At 42.6% G+C, this 21,124-nt stretch overlaps 1 protein-coding gene across 1 annotated transcript; it reads left to right on the forward strand.

The window, feature by feature from the left end:
• LOC124151937 (sodium/glucose cotransporter 4-like) lies at nt 1–21,112 on the forward strand. The gene is made up of 15 exons (XM_046524636.2): nt 1–753; nt 1,252–1,323; nt 2,390–2,494; nt 4,267–4,326; nt 4,835–4,939; nt 5,536–5,641; nt 6,514–6,594; nt 11,407–11,615; nt 12,224–12,359; nt 12,519–12,626; nt 14,499–14,649; nt 15,733–15,901; nt 17,201–17,416; nt 19,078–19,207; nt 19,717–21,112. The coding sequence occupies exons 1-15, from the start codon at nt 676–678 to the stop codon at nt 19,923–19,925; spliced, it is 1,935 nt and encodes a 644-aa protein (XP_046380592.2). The 5' UTR covers nt 1–675; the 3' UTR covers nt 19,926–21,112.
• Nucleotides 21,113–21,124: the final 12 nt, after the last annotated feature.

Raw genomic sequence — 21,124 nt, forward strand, 5'->3', positions numbered from 1 at the left:
TTGGCTGAGTATTTCCAGTCCGCTGTTCACATACATCAGTGGTAGCGGGTCTGCGAGAGCTGCTCGTGGAAGACGTAGTGTTTGGGAATCAATTCATCTAGAAACAAGAAGATGGTCCCGTAGTTGTATTATCGCAGGAAGCCAAAGCAGACGACAAGCAGACGAGACAAGTGGATTTGTTTGTTGAAACATCCCAGCAAAATCTTTCCGAGACATTTTTTTTATAATAACTGAGACCTGTGCAATCGTTCAAAAGCTTGTGTTTAAGCCTTCGGTTTAAGCTGTTTGGTGTTCTTGCGAACAGAACTGTTCCTGCTTTGATTACATTTTGTAATCATTGAATGATACATCACATAATATATTTTTGGTGAAAACGTGGAGTCAATTCATCTAGAAACAGGAAGATATCTCCGTAGTTGTGTCATCACAGGAAGCCAAAGCAGACGACAAGCAGACGAGACAAGTGGACCTGTTGTTGAACAATCCCAGAAAAAACCCTGTTTGTTATAATAACTGACACCTGTGTTCAACATTCACAAGCTCGTGTTTAAGCTGTTTGGTGTTCTTGCGAATAGAACCATTCCTGCTTTGATTACATTTTGAAATCTTTGAATGATACATCACGTAATATATTTTTGGTGAAAACGTGGAAAGTGAATCTAGGAACTAGTAGCGATGGCGCTTGAACTGCACGTGGAGGATATAACTGTCCTCGTTGTATATTTCATACTGGTCATGGCTGTTGGATTGTGGGTAAGAATTATACTGTGATTATTGATATTGATATTTTCCCTGCTGAATACAAGAGTTCATTTCGACCACGGTCGCCATTCGTCACTGATTTCTATAATCTGGCGCCATCAGTTTCAAGAAAGGTATAAATGCGTGACCTTTGAACAAATGTAGATGAACATGTGATATCATACGCATCATGCGACTAACATAGGTTGGTGGGGACCTATTCTACTCCGGATGCATTTCTCATAATTACTGGTAATTAAGCAGACATGAGTCTGTTGTGTTGTGAGGTCAGGGCCACGGGAAGTGCATGGTTCCCTTACAATGCGTAACATCAGATTGTTGGTTTCTTATGACCTTAAGATGTCGTAACACTTAGTTCATTAATAACGGTGTTGTGTTGTAAATATATTCAGAAAACAGGTAAAAAAAACAGGTTTGTTTTTAACAAGGGTAGGGAAATAAAATTGTGAATATTTGCGCTCGTAAATAAATATATATGTCTACTTTCAGTCATCATGCACGACCAACACCGGCAGTGTCAAAGGTTACTTCATGGCGGGAAGGGACATGATATGGATCCCCGTAAGTTTGAACGTTCCATGTATAAAAGTACACAACACACACGCTTTTGTCAGTGTTGCACTTATAGCGGCCATAAAATTTCCGAGTCCCGTGATGGGATTCGAACCACGGACCTTCTATCAGAGGTCGGACGCCTTGCCCACATGACCAAAGAGGTCAAGCTGACAAGGTAAGGATGTCATCTGTGGGATGACTCCACGCCCTGCTACACACTGAATACCAGTATGTTATTTCGGGAATCAGTTGGTCCTATGCTGAAGACATTCTTCTGTTAATAGATAGACAAGTTTAACCGAGTAGCAACAGGCCCGTGGATACAGAAGCGGTTGAAGATGTCTTAGTGAGTGAGTGAGTATGGTTTTACGCCGCTTTTAGCAATATTTTAGCAACAACACGGCGGGGGACACCAGAAATGGGCTTCACACATTGTACCCATGTCGGGAATCGAACCCGGGTCTTCAGCGTGACGAGCGAACGCTTTAACCACTAGGCTACCTGACCACCCCAGATGTCTTAGTGACATAGCATGATCTATAAACAGTGAAAGGTTACAAATTATCGTGTTGTTGGAAGTAAATTTATGTTTATTTGGATATAATATCGAACCCCGTTATCTCGAACTTAGCGGGACCGTCTTGTAACTTCGAGATATCCGGACATTCGAGATAACAAGACAAGAACATCCAGACAGATCAAGTAACAATCATATAGATACATGACAATACGATTACATACAGAAGAATTAAGAACAACACGCATATGCAGTGACAAATTGAAACCCAAAATACTGTCGTTCCATACTTTTTTTCTGTGACCGCCAGGGGTGGTCGGGTGGCCTAGCGGTTAAAGCGTTCGATCGTCACGCCAAAGACCCGGGTTCGATTCCCGACATGGGTACAATGTGTGAAGCCCATTTCTGGTGTCCCCCGCCGTGATATTACTGGAATGTTGCTATAAGCGGTGTAAAACCATACTCACTCACTGTGACCGCCATCTTCATTAATCCATGGCGCTTCTTCTTCTTGCGCTGAAGACATTCTCCCATGTTTGTTCAACTGCTATTCAGGTGGGCGCCTCCATCTACGCCACCAACTTTGGCAGCCACTTTTTTGTGGGGATGGCGGGATCGGCGGCGGCAGGGGGCATTGCTGTCACCATCTACGAGTGGCACGTAAGTACATGGACTGACATTTAAAAGCTAAGCATGTATAAACTACATTCTTTTGTATTAAAACCCATCTGAGGTAAAAGATAAGTTGTTGAAATATATGAGGTGATACAGTTTTTTATAGCCTGGCATATCTAGGTTGTGGCCATGCGTATACGTGTGACGTATATATATTAGTACTGACGTGAGTTTGTTGACTCATCTTTGACGTCTGGTGATAATTGACCTCCAGTGATAATTGACGTTCAGTGATAATTGAAACTCAGTGATAATTTACGTTCAGTGATAATTGACATTCAGTGATAATTGACGTTCAGAGATAATTGTCGTGCAGTGATAATTGACGTTCGGTGATAATTGACATTCAGTGATGATTGACGTTCAGTGATAATTGATGTTCAGAGATAATTGACATTCAGTGATAATTGACGTTCAGAGATAATTGACGTCCAGTAATAATTGACATTCAGTGATGATTGACGTTCAGTGATAATTGACGTGCAGTGATAATTGACGTTCGGTGATAATTGACATTCAGTGATAATTGACGTTCAGAGATAATTGACGTTCAGTGATAATTGATGTTCAGAGATAATTGACATTCAGTGATAATTGACGTTCAGTGATAATGGATGTTCAGAGGTAATTGACGTTCAGTGATAATTGATGTTCAGAGATAATTGTCATTCAGTGATAATTGACGTTCAGTGATAATTGACGTTCAGAGATAATTGACGTTCAGTGATATTGACGTTCAGAGATAATTGACATTCAGTGATAATTGACGTTCAGTGATAATGGATGTTCAGAGATAATTGACATTCAGTGATAATTGACGTTCAGAGATAATTGACGTTCAGAGATAATTGACAATCAGTGATAATTGACGTTCAGTGATAATTGACGTTCAGTGATAAATGAGGAGGTTGAGGTTCAATCACGACAGACTATTGATGGATGTTTGCATTATGTTTATGGGGAAGCTGCACTGTCAAGTGCCACAATTAAACGTTGTGTGAAGGAATTTCAGCGTGGGAGCGAGAATTATGAAGATGCCCCCCGCTCTGTTCAATCCACCCCGGCACCACGTGCAAAACTGTGATGCTGACCACACCCTTGTAGGCACATTACACGCCATGAGCTGGAGTGAGTGAGTGAGTGAGTGAGTGAGTTGGTTGGGTTTAACGCCGCTTTTAACAATATTCCAGTTATATTACGGCGTGTCAGCTTAATGTGGGAGGAAAGCCCGAAGTGTTGCAGGTCTCAAACGTTTACCACTTCGGTGAAACCCACGTGCACGGGTATGGTGACAAACCAAGAAACATAATACGGACGAACCTGGATTCGAAACCACAATCATACGAACGCAACTCTGAACAGCGAATCGACGACTGGGCCACCCGTGCCCCCATTTTACATAGACTTACGACAATCTAATATTAGAGCTACGATTGCTTTGTGGAACGGCCCCATGACAATTATCCCTGTTTTGTACAAGACCCCGGAGAAGAGATGAACAACATGCACGGGGGCTATGGTGAAATATTAGTTAATGATCACGACATCATTTCAGTTCTATGAATAGATTTCTCTCAAACTCGGTATTTGGTTTCCTTGCACCAAACTTATTATTGCTGTAAGATTGTCAAAACAGCGTCAGCCAAAAAGCTAGTTTGCGAAGCTATTGCACTTCCGGTCATAACAGGAAGTACATATTAAGAGTGTGGTAGCGTCCGGATTAGCGAGGTATCGCTGTATCTACTTTCTACTTCCAGGCTGTGTTTATGCTGTGTCTGCTGGGGTGGCTCTTCGTGCCGGTGTATGTCGCCTCGGGGGTAAGCGCTTACCAAAGAACCTGTTTCCTGCCATATATCCACCTTAAACAGTGATGTTCAATGTTGCTTTCAGAGAGTGAGTATGGTTTTACGCCGCTGTTAGCAATATTCCAGCAATATCACGGCGGGGGACACCAGAAATGGGTTTCACTCATTGTACCCATGTGTAGAATCGAACCCGGGTCTTCGGCGTGACGAGCGAATGCTTTAACCACTAGGCTACCCTACCGCCCCATCTTTCAGAGAACCATGGAAAAGTTTTTGTTTGTTAGGAAACTTTAATGGTGAATATCACCACTGTTGTGTCGATTTGCAATCAATGAAAGGTTGAGCCTCTGTCACAATATAAAAGTACAATTTAATTATATAGTTTTAGAAAATTATTGAATCTTGATTTTTGGAAGTAAAAGTCAGGACATAGGGTCGAACTTGAACAAAGTATATGTCTATTTCCATCTGTTTAAAACTTAACATAATATTAAGGCATACAGTTATCTCCCTTTTTCAGGCGTACACGATGCCGCAGTACCTGAAGAAGAGGTTCGGGGGACGACGTCTACGTATCTACCTCTCCTGTCTCGCCATCTTCCTTCTCATCGTACAGAAAATATCAGTGAGAAACTTTGCTTGTTCGTTTAACGCCGCACGTTTTTACCACTGTAGCAAATCGAAACTGGGGTCCGTTCCACGAAGCGATCTTAGCGCTAAGGTGATCGTAACTCCAATACTTTAACATAGACTTACGACTGTCGTAGTGCTACCATCGCTTTATGGAACGACGCCTGTGGTAAGAGGATTGGGTGGCGAAACTCAGCATCGTTACCCGACGACGTGGATCGTTGTTCATAATATCAATCACTGGTCTGTCTGGTATATATTATTAACAGGCCGAGAGGTTGTATCGGGATTAGATATTTGTTCAGCTTCATCTGCAAAACCAGATATTTTTTCATTCACAACTCTGAATCTGAATATGTTTTGAAGAAAACACCTTGCAACAATGTTATTTTTGTGGCAGGTACTTTTTTTTTCAAAGAACTGAAGCATAATAAAAAAAATTCATGATTTTCCAGGGAAAATGTTTAGATAAATTGATAAAACCCCAGCCCCATACCCCCTCAAGAATATCAAATGGTCGGTGGCTTATATACCTGGAATATTGCTTTATGGTGATGATACAAATTAACCAGTGCTCGTTCTCCCTGTCAGGTGGCCATGTATGCTGGAGCTGTCTTCATTCAGCAGTCCGTGGGCTGGGACATGTACTCGTCAATCATCAGCGTTACCCTCATAACCGCTGTCTATACCATCATAGGTTGGTAGAAAAGAGAACTGTGCGGTCAGTGGTTGGTTGGGTTTGTTTTTTTGTCTTACGCCGCACTCAGCAATATTCCAGCAGTAAACTGTTTAATTTTGCATTGTCCCGTCTAATCTTCAAGAACAGTTCGTACCAGTCATATAAACCAATGCATCTATAGAGTTGGGCTGCTTTGAAAACTTGGTCTGAATTTGACTGCCATTGTCAACCCGTGAAGATCCGGGGTAGAATAGATCTTCAGCATCCCATCCTTGCCATAACTATGCTTGTCGTAAGAGGCGACTAACGGGATCGGGTGGTCAGGTTCGCTGACATGGTTGATGCATGTCATCGTATCCCAATTGCGTGGATCGATACTCTTGATGTCAATCACTGGATTGTCTGGTCCAGACTCGATTATTAACAGACCACCGTCATGTAGCCGGAATATTGCTGAGTGCGGCGTTAAACAACAACCAACCAACCAACTCTGTCATTAACTCTCGGATACTGCGCAAAGAATGCTGAATATACATGTACATAATAACCTACCATAGACTTACAATACTCCTTAGCAGTATTTTTGGCGCATGTCAATTTAAGGTCAAATGTCAAAGTTACTCATTCTCAGTATATTTTCATGTGTGTTGTTTTTTGCCATATCTTCGCTACAGACCCTGCTGTGAAAATAACCAGTCAAGACCACCGTATATTAATATATCGCCAATATTTCAATCACATGGCGACCAAGACACTCTAGAGATACCAAGATGTGCGAATGTAAATAATCCATGGTTGTTTCTAATGCACGTGTAAACTATATAGAATGTGGTACTATATACAGCCCCAGTAGTATATTTTCTGTATAAAATAATATTTCTTCTCCTCAGGCGGTTTGTCGGCGGTGATATGGACAGACGCTTTGCAGACGGTCATCATGGTGTTTGGGTCTCTTTGGCTGGTCGTGGCAGGTACGTCGGCAGTGTACACTGACGTCATTGTATTCGCGTCTTAATCACAGAGTATGTGCGTTAAGTCCGTAGTAAGTCACAGAGTATGTGCGTTAAGTCCGTAGTAAGTCACAGAGTATGTGCGTTAAGTCAGTCGTAAGTCACAGAGTATGTGCGTTAAGACAGTCGTAAGTCACAGAGTATGTGCGTTAAGACAGTCGTAAGTCACAGAGTATGTGCGTTAAGTCAGTCGTAAGTCACAGAGTATGTGCGTTAAGACAGTCGTAAGTCACAGAGTATGTACGTTAAGTCCGTAGTAAGTCACAGAGTATGTGCGTTAAGTCCGTAGTAAGTCACAGAGTATGTACGTTAAGTCCGTAGTAAGTCACAGAGTATGTGCGTTAAGTCCGTGGTAAGTCACAGAGTATGTACGTTAAGTCCGTAGTAAGTCACAGAGTATGTACGTTAAGTCAGTCGTAAGTCACAGAGTATGTGCGTTAAGTCAGTCGTAAGTCACAGAGTATGTGCGTTAAGACAGTCGTAAGTCACAGAGTATGTGCGTTAAGTCAGTCGTAAGTCACAGAGTATGTGCGTTAAGTCAGTCGTAAGTCACAGAGTATGTACGTTAAGTCCGTAGTAAGTCACAGAGTATGTGCGTTAAGTCCGTAGTAAGTCACAGAGTATGTACGTTAAGTCCGTAGTAAGTCACAGAGTATGTGCGTTAAGTCCGTGGTAAGTCACAGAGTATGTACGTTAAGTCCGTAGTAAGTCACAGAGTATGTACGTTAAGTCAGTCGTAAGTCACAGAGTATGTACGTTAAGTCCGTAGTAAGTCACAGAGTATGTGCGTTAAGACAGTCGTAAGTCACAGAGTATGTACGTTAAGTCCGTAGTAAGTCACAGAGTATGTGCGTTAAGACAGTCGTAAGTCACAGAGTATGTACGTTAAGTCCGTAGTAAGTCACAGAGTATGTTCGTTAAGACAGTCGTAAGTCACAGAGTATGTGCGTTAAGACAGTCGTAAGTCACAGTGAATGTGCGTTAAGACAGTCGTAAGTCACAGAGTATGTGCGTTAAGACAGTCGTAAGTCACAGAGTATGTGCGTTAAGACAGTCGTAAGTCACAGAGTATGTGCGTTAAGTCAGTCGTAAGTCACAGAGTATGTGCGTTAAGACAGTCGTAAGTCACAGAGTATGTGCGTTAAGACAGTCGTAAGTCACAGAGTATGTGCGTTAAGTCAGTCGTAAGTCACAGAGTATGTGCGTTAAGACAGTCGTAAGTCACAGAGTATGTGCGTTAAGACAGTCGTAAGTCACAGAGTATGTGCGTTAAGACAGTCGTAAGTCACAGAGTATGTGCGTTAAGTCAGTCGTAAGTCACAGAGTATGTGCGTTAAGACAGTCGTAAGTCACAGAGTATGTGCGTTAAGACAGTCGTAAGTCACAGAGTATGTGCGTTAAGACAGTCGTAAGTCACAGAGTATGTGCGTTAAGACAGTCGTAAGTCACAGAGTATGTGCGTTAAGTCAGTCGTAAGTCACAGAGTATGTGCGTTAAGTCAGTCGTAAGTCACAGAGTATGTGCGTTAAGACAGTCGTAAGTCACAGAGTATGTGCGTTAAGACAGTCGTAAGTCACAGAGTATGTGCGTTATGTCCGTAGTAAGTCACAGAGTATGTGCGTTAAGACAGTCGTAAGTCACAGAGTATGTGCGTTAAGACAGTCGTAAGTCACAGAGTATGTACGTTAAGTCGGTCCTAACTCAGAGTATGTACGCGTTATGTCAGTGGTAAGTCACAAAGTATGTATGTAAGTGAGGTGTACAACACTGATTATGTGTGTAAAATGTGAGTCGTAAGTCACACAGAGTACGTGTGTAAGTCAGTGGTAAGTCACATAGTATGTTCGTTAAGTCAGTCGTAGGTCATAGAGTATGTGCGTTAAGTCAGTCGTAAGTCACAAAGTATGTGTGGAAGTCGGTCGTACGTCACAGATTACGTGTGTAAAATGTCAGTCGTAAGTCACACAGAGTATTGTGTAAGTCAGCCGTAAGTCACAGAGGATGTGTGTTAAGTCAGTCGTAAGTCACAGAGTATTGTGTAAGTCAGTCGTAAGTCACAGAGTATGTGCGTTAAGTCACTCGTTAGTCATAGCGTACCGTTACGTCCGTCGTAAGGATATTATCGGGTTGTGGGAAGTCGCCATACCACACATCAATACCCTGGTCCCAAACCAATGTCCCGTGGGGGTGGTGAGAGAAGGGGAGAGGGTGCGGACACCTGTGGATCCGCGCGTGGCACCAGATCGTGGAGCCTGCATTGTCATCCTTACAGTTGATACAATTTGATATCCGGTAAAATTTACATATGTCACGGCTGCCAGTGTTAAAGTAAACGTGAACTAGTGAATTTTGATCTAATATGGATTCACGCCAATGTTGGTCGAGATGACATACAGGATTGAGGTAATCCGACCAAAGAAGGTGTTTACCTGGGATTTCCACGAGGTTTCCATGCAGGCCCATACACTGTATATGTTAACACATATAGAACACAATATCTGCGGACACTACAATGGGTCGGGTTGTCTTTCGCGCAAGGTGAGTGTTTAACCACAATGACAAAGCAAGTCGAGACAACCTAACACTGTGTAAACATCCCCATCATGGAGGCCATACATACTGGTTACCGTTATGCATGAAAATACTATAGAAAATCGTGATGTACGCTATCGTAATATGATCTGTCTAGGTATGTTAATGTATGTACTAGAATAGATATTTCTATCGATGGTGAGTCTGGGATTTTGAACGGGGCTCATGTTGGTTGGTTGGTTCTCATTCCAGCTGTATGACGGCAATCTGTACATAATGGTGTCTGGACCAGACTATCCAATGATTGACATCATGAGCATTTACCTACGCAATAGGGACACGATGAGTTAGCGAACCTGACCGCCTAAGTTACTCGCCACTTACGACCTAGATTGGGTTCCTGGAGACGAAATTCTAATTTCTTCAATTGGGGATGTCCAATCACAACAGGCCCAACTCCGAAAAGGGACCGTGTTAAAATAATCCATGCCGACAATAACTGAAAGATCGCGAAATAGGGGCATTCTTTCCATTCACTCTATGTCTAAAGGACGTCTTCGAAGATCGAGCGAAGGATATTTTTAAGATATCAAATCACTGTATTGTCTGATCCAGAGGGGCGGTCGGGTAGCCTAGTGGTTAAAGCGTTCGCTCGTCACGGCGAAGACCCGGGTTCGAATCCCGACATGGGTACAATGTGTGAAGGGCATTTCTGATGTCCCCCGCCGTGATATTGCTGGAATATTGCTAAAAGCGGCGTATCTTATCGATAATCAAGATCTATATTGTGATAAAACGAGTCTTACATCGCGAAGTGCATCAAATCACGTGAGCACCTTGATTAAAAAGATTTAGGAAAAGATTTAGAAAATATTTGTTGACAACGAGTTAGCGGTGCACATCCTTTGCAAATCCTGCAGTCGACCGAAATCTGCATGACACTTTACGAACCGGATTTCGATTTCGGTGCGCGATTTTGATTGGACTATGCATAGACTCGTTAGTCCAGCCAAATGTAACTCCATAATACCAGCCTAGTTTGGCAAGGGTGGAAACTGGACTTCTATAGTCAGTTAACTCACTTGCCTCGGGAAGATGGGTTAGAATAGGTCTTCAGCAATCAATGCTTGCCATAAAAGGTGACTATGCTTGTCGTAAAAGGCGACTAACGGGATCGGGTGGTCAGGCTCGCTGACTTGGTTGATGCATGTCATCGATCCCAATTGCGTGGATCCATGCTCATGATATTAATCACTGGATTGTCTGGTCCAGACTCGATTATTTACAGACCGCCGTCATATAGCTGGAATATTGCTGAGTGCGGTGTTAAGCAACAAACAAACAAACAAACAAAACTGTTCATTAAAAGACAAGCTTGAGTGAGTAACCAGTGACCATAGTTGTTAACCGGACAAATGTTAATTTATTTAAATGATTGAGTGAGTATGAGAAATGGGCCTTTCTGTTATAAGTCGCATTAACAAACCGGAAATGATGTCATAAGACCGGAAGTGCTCAGCTCTCGACCCGGTATATCAAGAGACGGGGCCAGCTTAGAGAAATGGGCCTTTCTGTTTTAAGTCGCATTAACTAACCGGAAATGATGTCATAAGACCGGAAGTGCTCAGCTCTCGACCCGGTATATCAAGAGACGGGGCCAGCTTAGAGAAATGGGCCTTTCTGTTTTAAGTCGCATTAACTAACCGGAAATGATGTCATTAGACCGGAGTTGTATTTTACCATTATAAAGTACATCCTCCATTATCCAGTATTATATTATATCAATTCCCTGATGATAAATACCCTGGATCCATTCGCTACCACAGCGTTTTGAACCCGATTAGAAATGCACGACGCTGAAAAACTCCCTCCAAGCAAATTACTCTTCTGTGCCAAGTTACAATAGGGTGATGTGGGCTGGTGACGTCACTCCCGAAACGAAGCTGTATTGTGACGAAAGGTTCCTGTGTACAATTCAAACCCTGATATTTCATGTCGGCTGAAAGGGGAGATAATTTGCGGGGAGGTAACTCTTGTAAGACAATAGTGAATACTGCAGTGCAAATATGAAGTGTTATGTTCACTGCAATGAAAATATCACTTTTCTCAACTTCAGAAAACTCAGTCTCTCACCCTGAAGTATATCATGACATGGTATTTCACTCGACACATGGAATACTCTCTAAAATTATGGTGCTGCAATACCTGTATGTGTTGGTGATGGTGCTACACGTATTCCAGGCTTCCTCAACGTGGGCGGCATGGACGAGTTGTTCGAGAAGTACATGCACTCCGTCCCCAACGTCACCACATGCGGTAACACTACCAGCGGCTTCCCTCGCGCCGACTCCCTCCACATCTTCCGCGACCCCATCGACGGAGACATCCCGTGGCCCGGCGCCATCTTGGGCCTCACCCCCATGGCCATCCTGGCGTGGTGCACGGACCAGGTCAGTAACCTTTTTAGGTGGTGAGTGAGTAGATTGACGCCGCTTTGAACGCTATTTCCGTTATATCTCAGCGTGTCAGCTTGATGCAGGATGAGAGCTACAAACTGTGTGTCATGCCTATTTCCATTTTACGATTCCATTTATTTAAAGTGATTGTTATTGTTCAACTAAAGCGCTTTAAGCATGCACTTAGTGTGTTTGTGTGTGTGGTGGGGACATTATTAAACCGGTCCCTCTAGATGTAGTGTGTGTGACCCTAGTTCAGCATTTCCCAGCGGGGCATATGTAGTTTATACCTTATCTGTAAGCAGTACATGGGATAAAACTGCACATTCAGTAACCAATCAGAAATAAGTAGCTTCGTGCAAGGTACGATAACAGTCAATATTCAATAACAAACAGCAACAAAAAACTTTACGTAGTTTCAAACCGACAGGGCTCCCATACGTGTGTATTCCAGCAATATCACGACGGGGGACACCGGAAATGGGCTTTCAATCACTGGATTGTCTGGTCCAGACGCGATTATTTACAGACCGCCGTCATATAGCTGGAATAGTGCTGAGTGCGGCGTTAAACATAAACAAACAAAACAAATCCTGCTTCAGGTGATGGTTCAGCGAGTTCTATCCGCCAAGACCCACTCTCACGCCAAGGGAGGGGTACTTCTGGCCGGCTGGCTCAAACTCCTCAGTTTCTTCATCGTCATCTTGCCGGGAATGATGGGAAGGGTTCTGTTTCCGGGTAGGTACAATCGGAACATACCTACCTGTCTCGACTCGCTGTGTCATATCGGGCAAAGGGATTATAATGGACCTGGACCATCCAATTAAAAAGTACTTTGTCCAATATTAATTAGTGTTCGTGTTTTTTAGTTGACCAATGTTGTGATGTCGCCTTCAGATGAAGTTGGCTGTGTTGACCCTGACATCTGCGAGAGCGTCTGTGAAAATCGCAATGGCTGCTCCAACATCGCATATGCAAAACTGGTCGTCAACATTTTGCCTATAGGTAAGAAAACAACGAGAATCAAGAAATGCAAACATTTCTTATAAACCTATCACCCCTAGGTTTTACAATTAACGTTTTATAAACTTGCCGCTTGATGTGAACACACTTCTGTTTGGTAATTAGTTGAAAGTCACAATTTTGTTTTAAATGAAAATTCCATGACGTGAATCGAACCTGCTTTGTAACCCACTCTTTTCCCACTGAGGTATTTGATGAGAAGTTGTTAAATATATCAAGTCATGACTCCAGGGGGCACGGGTGGCCCAGTCGTCTAAGGCGTCGCGATTCTCTGTGCAGAGTTGCGTCCCTTGGGCACGCCAGAAACCTATGATTGTGGGTTCGAATCCCGGTTCGCCCCGATTATGTTTCTAGGTTTGTCAGCACCATACCCGTGCTCGTGGGTTTCACCGAAGTGGTAAACGTCTGAGACCTGCATCACTTCGGGCTTTCCTCCCACATTAAGCTGACACGCCGCGATATAACTGGAATACTGTTAAAAGCGGCGCTAAACCCAACTCACTCACTCACTCATGACTACAATTGGTCCATGCTGCACCTGTTTTTTCTCTCGCACGCTTTGAGCGAATTTCTTTTATACCGCGATACACTGTTTTCACTATAAGGTATGTCGATGTTTTCTTATTTTTTCTGGTATTTCTTGGATTTATACGGTTCTTAAGTTGAATAAAACACGCGTCCTCTGTTTTGGTTGAAAATATAAAACCTTAAGCTCGGGTAAAACTCCGGGGCTTTTCCCTCGCTAGCGGTTTTACTTTTTCATCCAAAACTGAAGAGGCGTTTTTTTTCTTATACATAATAAAAATGCATGCTACACAAAAATATTCGACATAAATAAGGCTATGACTACAGCCACTGCTTCGTGAAATGGTGGAGAAAGACCACGTTTTTTTATGTACAAGTAGTTTATTAATGTCCAATATACACATTGGGTATGTGTGTTGGTTTTTTGACCATGTATAATCTCATTGTGGTAGGAAGAACAAGCTGGTTGAAAAGAAAATGTGTCTGCTTGAAAGACATGCTATAGATGAAGCATTTGATTTATCCTGAATGATATTGATAGGAGGATACGAAATGAATATTTATCACATAATGGGAAGGTTTCTCGGCAGGATAAAGCCAACGGATAAAAAAGATGTCCGTTGGGGTCATATGCGTGTAGAGATGCAAATATCAACGGTCAAGTAGGGACTTCTTTCAGTGTTTATAAACAAATATGGCGTCACCCTTGTCATTCGGCGATCGAGTCAGAATTAGGCCTAACCATCGGGAATATGGAGAAACTACTGGGATGATTGCTATCATAATCAAAAGAATAGTCAAATATACTGAAAATCAGTGTCTAACTGTGCTAAAGTACCTGAGACATTTTACAAGTTGTGGCAACTTTGGAGACATAAATTGCAAAACAAGGTTACTAGCAAAGCGGGATCAGTTTCAATATCTGTGCTTGTAGACCTCTGCGGCTTGGAACCTTTTCCTTAAATTAAAACTGTATAAGAAACAGGTTTCAGTTAGAACTATATTGGCTTCTGTCACTGTCCGACTGACACATCACTTGCCCTTAATATATATTAATGCGCACTTTTCAGGAAGGATTGCAATGTTTAGGTAATGTCTGTGAGAGATGGGAAGAGCTGTTAGAGCACAGAATTGGGGAATGACATTATATAATAAAAAGGTTATCGTGCTTATGTGTTTGGAGATGGTAAATATCCTGTATTAGGAGTAAACACTATGTATTTATTCCTAATTTAGGATATATATATATATATATTTACCATCCCCAACCACACTCTCGTCAACTAGCCCTAGCTTAGCCCCCCTTTAAGGCGACCATGTTGTGTACAGGCGTTCGTGGTCTGATGCTGGCGTGTATGATGTCGGCGCTGATGAGCACACTGACGTCGGTCTTCAACAGCGCGAGTAGCCTCTTCACACTAGATCTGTATACAAGATGTCGACCCAAGTCATCAGAGAGGGAGCTGATGATTGTGGGGAGGTAATGCCTACGATCTTGTTTCGCTTTCTTTCAGCAGATCGTGTGTTCAACCGTGATATATTAGATCAAAGTTCGATTCCCCTATGACAAAAAGAGGCTGCTAATATTTGTAAGGAAATATCCAAAAGTGAGATTGTAAATTCTTTAGAAATATGCCTGCGTTATTTCTTAAATGAGGGTAAGACGGGCTTCCATTCGCAGTGTAGTCCAGAGACGTTCCGCGAAGTTATCTTAGCACTACAAGTTTCGTGAGTCAGTGTTGTTAAAGTATTGGGGGTGAGTGAGTGAGCTGGATTTTATGACGTTTTCAGCAATATTCCAGCAATATCACGGCGGGGACACCAGAAATGTTCTTTACACAATATCTATACTGGAGTTAAGACAGCCGCAGGACAAAGCGTGAGTGGGTTATGTTACACCTGGGCTGAACAAATTAGTGTGGATAAACGCTTGAATTGATGCAGGTCTTAGATATTAACCACTTTGGTGAAACCCACGAGCATGAGTATGGTGCTGACAAACCTAGATTCTTAATCAGTGCGAACCTGGGATTCGAACCCACGATCATAGAATTATGTAACCAGGGGACGCAGCAAATTGAGACATGACTACTTATGCCATGTACAATGCTAGGAAGGGTTGGTCATTGCTCCATCAAACAATCATAAACCTCAATATCGGAGCATAACCCGGTCAGATATTCCTGGAATAGTAAGTGAATGAGTGAGTTGGGTTTAACGCCGCTTTGAACAGTATTCCAGTTATAGCACAGCGTGTCAGCTTGATGTAGGGGAAAAGCCCAAAGTGATGCAGGTGTACCACTTTGGTGAAATCCAAGCCTGGATATGGTGCTGACAAACCTAGAAACATAATCCGGGCGAACCGGGATTTGAACCAACAATCATAGATTTCTGGCGTGTCCAAGGGACGCAACTCTGCACAGTGAATGGACTATATATCGACTATATACACTCACATTACTTGTTCATAAGGCCATGACGCTTTCCTCAAATGCCTTCAGCAATATTGTTATAATATTAGCGTTAAATTCAATGAATGACCCTCATCGCCTCTTCTTCCCAGACTGTTCATCCTGGTATTGGTAGCTGTCAGCATTGCATGGATCCCTATCCTGAACGCCGCCCAAGGGGGGCAACTCTGGACATACGTGCAGGCCATGCAGGCGTATCTGTCCCCGCCATGGGTCGTGGTCTTCATAATGGGGATAGCCTGGAAGAGGACTACAGAAAAGGTGACCTTCCTACCTGACTTTACCCGTGAAGATCCGGTTTAGAATAGGTCTTCAGCAACCCATGCTTGACATAAGAGGCGACTATGCTCGTCGTAAGAGGCGACTAACGGGATCGGGTGGTCAGGCTCGCAGACTTGGTTGATCGTATTCCAGTTGCGGAGATCGATGCTCGTGATGGCAATCACTGGATTGTCTGTTCCAGACTCGATTATTTACAGACCGCCGTCATACAGCTGAAATAATGCCGAGTGCGGCGTTAAACAACAAACAACCCAAACATAGCTGACTTAAAGAGTGAGTTTGGCTAACGATGACTTTGGCAGCATTCAAGCATTTTGAATGGATTTCGATTTACCACGATTTTATCAGTATTCAAGCACTACCACTGTGTCTCTTGGTGTTCGGGAAAGAATAGGCCCCCAACAACATATGCCTGTAAGAGGTCACTCTATGGATCAAGTGGTCAATCTAGTTGACTTTGTTGAATGGTTTCGGACCTTACTCATAATATCAATCACTTGTATGTATGGTTCAGGGTCGATTATTTGCAGGCCGCCATTATTCAATTGGAATATTGCCGAGGTTGGCGTTAAACAACAAACAAACCTGCGATAGTCGTGGAGCTGAGACTGTTTTGCGGAAGGGGGCCCTGATCTTGACACGTAACGGACAGTCCATCTTCCCGAGGCAAGAGAGTTAACTGACTTTTAAAGTCCAGTTTCCACCCTTGCCGAACTAGGCTGGAATTCCTGGGCTCGATCGAAGCGCCACCAGTGGCTATTACGAGTTATGTCCTTTCTATGCCTCTCCTATTGCTTCTATTGCATTTGCTTCAAACAAAACGGTGGCGCCCAGTCAAGACAATCTGATCGATAATCAAGATCTATATTGTGATAAAACGAGTCTTACATCGCGAAGTGCATCAAATCACGTGAGCACCTTGATTAAAAACATGAAAAGATTTAGAAAATATCTGTTGACAACGAGTTAGCGTAGCACATGCTTTGCAAATCCTGCAGTCGACCGAAATCTGCATGACACTTTACGAACCGGATTTCGATTTCGGTGCGCGATTTTGATTGGACTATGCATAGACTCGTTAGTCCAGCCAAAATGTAACCCCATAATACCAGCCTAGTTCGGCAAGGGTGGAAACTGGACTTTAACAGTCAGTTAACTCACTTGCCTCGGGAAGATGCGGACAGTCATGACGTAACTACTATTTGTAACTAGGGTCTAAATACATTGTACTATCTCCAATTATTCAGAATCTGATGGTTACAATGCTTCTGTCACAAGGGGGCGTTCTGGAGTCTGATGGCGGGACTCGCTGTCGGATTGAGCCGGATGATCCTGGATCTCGCCTACCCCAAACCTGCGTGCGGCGAAGACGAGACCAGACCGGAAGTCCTTTACAAAGTGGACTTCCTGTACTTCGCAGTTATCCTGACCATCATAGTGTTCGTCGTCTGCATCGTTATCAGCCTCATGACCGAGAAGAGACCAGAAGCTAAGGTAGGCCAAGCAGAGGGACCTTTGAATTATATTAATCACATGCATTACTCCGCCGCGAGCCTTCGTTTTGAAGCTGGTTGGAATGACATCATGCTAAAAATAGACATCCAATCAAATTACACTGTTCTTTCACGGTTTAACCAATCAGGTGATTGAGTGAATTGGATTGTATGCCGCTTTAGCAATATTCCAGCAGTATCATGGGGCTGAGCGCTGGAAATGGGCTTCACACACTGTACCCATGTGGGCAATCGAACACGGGATTTCGGCGTCTTCAACGTTTGACATGTTCTTTGTGCTACTGCATGAATCGGAGACCATAAAATAACTTGGCTGGAGACATGCAACTTCTACTATTAAAACAAAACAAAATATCACAAACTCTGATATGTACATGTATACATTATAGAAAAGGACAATCCATCATCTAAATAATTATGTTATTGAATGACACCTTCTTGTCTCTGACTCCTCTTGGAGTAACCGCAATGTATTTACCTTCTTTTTTTCTTGGCATCCAGACCGCCTCCGTGGTCTAGTGGTAGAGCGTCCACCCGGAGAGCGGAAGGTCCGGGGTTCGATCCCCGGCCGCGTCATACCAAAAGACGTTAAAAAGATGGTACTTGTTGTTACCCTGTCTAGCGCTCGGCATTAAGGGGCTAAAACAAGGACTGGTCGGATCTGAGTCAGTATACTGTGTCTGAGTGGGGTATTCATGTTAAACTGCGGCATGGTATCTCAGTTAGCTAGCACTATAAATCGGCATCAGTCCGGACTAGTACAATCAGCCACACAAACACACAAACGTACATGTACATGCACGTCGCTATAAAAGTGCAATAATCTTGGACGCGACGTTAAACCCCATTTCACCTCACCTCTTGGCATCCACAAAGCAAATGGTAATTTCGTGATATAAATATTTCATGTAATGAATTTTTATTTTTATATGATTTTACTGTTGCCTAATACACAAATTCAGTTGTACTTTAGATCATATCCCTCATAATATATATTTAGGAAGAATACTTACAGTATTACATATACGGTATAAAACAAAAAAATAAATTAAATGTCTCCCCAGTTTTGTTAATGGCACTAATATTTAACATGTCTCCTTTTTGTGCACCTTAGTAACCGAGAACTTTCATTGAGCATTAGTGTCCGTTACTGAAAATCACAATCTGCACTTTTGCCGATTTTAGATGTGCGCCATTTTGTTCACTCGGACAAAGACGAAGTGTTGCCACACTCAGCGAATACAATGACAACGATATGCTTTAGCGCACTAATATATCTCAGTTGTAATGTTGACAATGTTAAAAAATACATCAGCGTAAATATATATTTTGAAATATATTCTTTGCATGAAAAATAAGGCGACAACAGTTACTTCAGTGAACGCGTTTCCGACAGCTTCCGGTTAGCCAGCGCAGTACAAGCCGTAGCGCTGATGGTTTCGCGCATATACTAGATCCCTTTATTTTATGGTCTCTGCATGAATTCACTCGTGGGTTTTTATGATAGGCAAGCCAGTATTAATCGTATATTAATTAAACATTACAGTCATGGTACTCAGATTTAACGTCTTGTAACTGGTTGGCATGAAAACACTCAAGGTCATAACTTACCATCATTTAATCGTCAACGTCTTTCTACAGCTACGGCGGGTCACGTGGAGCACTCGTTACTCCGAGCCACGAGAGGACACGGACGATGAAGAGGACTACGACAACGAGGCTGCTAGGAACGCTGACGTACACCATCAAAAGGATGAGGAAGTGGAAACAGGTATGTTTGGGAAAGGGTGAGAGAATTTTTTGAAGGTCGTTTACATTTATGTTTCTTGAGTGAATTTTATTTTGCAACTCATTTGATGAAAAGGCCTTAGTGACCACGTATGGGGATGTCGTGCCAATACCATATCTGAGTACTAAGACAATGTGCTCGGTGGCTTTTAAATTGTCTGTAGGAGCAGGCGGAGCATTGGGTTATAGCATATCCGATCACTCTATCACGAAAACGACGTAAAAGGGCAGTTCCGAAGGGATAATAAAGGACGAGTTATCTATATGTTGGATTAACCAAGGTCGGGGGTTCGCCCCCCGGCCGCGTCACACCAAAAGACGTTAAAAGATGGTACTTGTTGCTCAGTGAGCTAGCACTGTAAAGCCGGCATTAATCCGGACTAACACCCACGCACCCACGCGTACACACCCACACACATACACACTACACACATACACACTACTATTCGTGTTCTATCCGTGTTCTAATGGGGATCTTTAATTATATTCCAGATGGAAAATTTAGTTTCAAGGAGAAAGTATACAACATCCTGTGCTGCTACTCCAGCTTCAAACCTAAACCAGTAACCAAGGCGATGGAGGAAGCGGAAGAGAGGCGCTACAGAGGCCAGGACGAGGCTCCCTGGGTCAGCAAGTTCTTGGACTTAAATGCCATTATTGTGATGGGCGTAACGGTGTTTCTTCTGGGCCTGTTCGCTTAGGAATGATCTAAACACAAGTCATGCTCATGATATAATCGGAATCGTACAATCGACTCTGCTATTAGCAGAGATTTCTTATGAATATGGAAAGGGTTTAGTCGCTTTTATTAACACTGTCTCATTGGTTGTAGTACATACATGATATAGAACCCTGCTTAATCTCAGGGTATTTGTAGCTTTCAGAGTCTATTTCCGGTCTAAGTTTCGATGTTATCAAACGGAGATATCGTCTCTGAAGAATTAAAACAGTTTATTTACAATATGTAATATACACATTTGGTTAAATAAATAATGATGTTTTCAATAATAATTTGCATCAGCTGGATAAATTTCCTCATATTCAGATTATTGAGATAACAATATGAAATATACTTATTGCGCCAAAGAGCAGCTACAGCAGCTGCCCAATATGTCACTCTTAGGGATACGGATGGTCACGTCAAAAAGTCTGCCAATCTGCCTCGTAGGTGCGTTCTAAGTGCCCTTAGGTGCGTTCTACATGTTTTAATAACCTAGATATCTTACTTACCTCCAAATGTATAGAGAATCTCACCCGAGTGTCTTTTGACATCAACTATATCAACACGAGTTGATAAAAGTGGTAAAACTCCGAGAGAGATTTTATTGATCATCCAATATGATTTTTAAATCGAAATACGCGAAAAGAAAAGTCAATGATATATAAAAGCGATAACTACAATAATATCTCCTGTGGAACCGATTTGGGATGATAAATATGAACACTGTCATCAATGAAATTTGAATCTCGATTCAAAAGCGAAAGTGAAAGAAGGTAGCAGTTTTGAGGCTGGCGGCCATCTTGGTTTCTGAAATCTGTTCTGCTTTTTTGGTGATGAAGGGCTAGGGGCGATATGGTAAGCGAAGCTAGGTTCTGGTAGTGGTTGCGATACAAGGCACACAGTACTGTGCAGTTTTAGTTTCCATAAACAGATATTCCTTTGTAGACAGTTACTGGTAATGAATCACTGTCTTACATGAAATCAGACCATTGTGCACTATTCATATTGTCCTGAACTTGCTATACGTATCTAGTACTTAGAAGATACACAGATATTTGTTTGGTTGTTGTTTTATGCCGCACTCAGCAATATTCCAGCTATATCACTTCATTCTGTAGATAATCGAGTCTGGCCCAGACAGTCCAGTGATTGATATTATGAGCATCGATCCACGCAATT

The sequence above is a fragment of the Haliotis rufescens genome, unplaced genomic scaffold (assembly GCF_023055435.1).
Source record: "Haliotis rufescens isolate VD_foot unplaced genomic scaffold, xgHalRufe1.0.p SCAF_8, whole genome shotgun sequence".
Classification (NCBI taxonomy): Eukaryota; Metazoa; Mollusca; class Gastropoda; order Lepetellida; family Haliotidae; genus Haliotis; species Haliotis rufescens.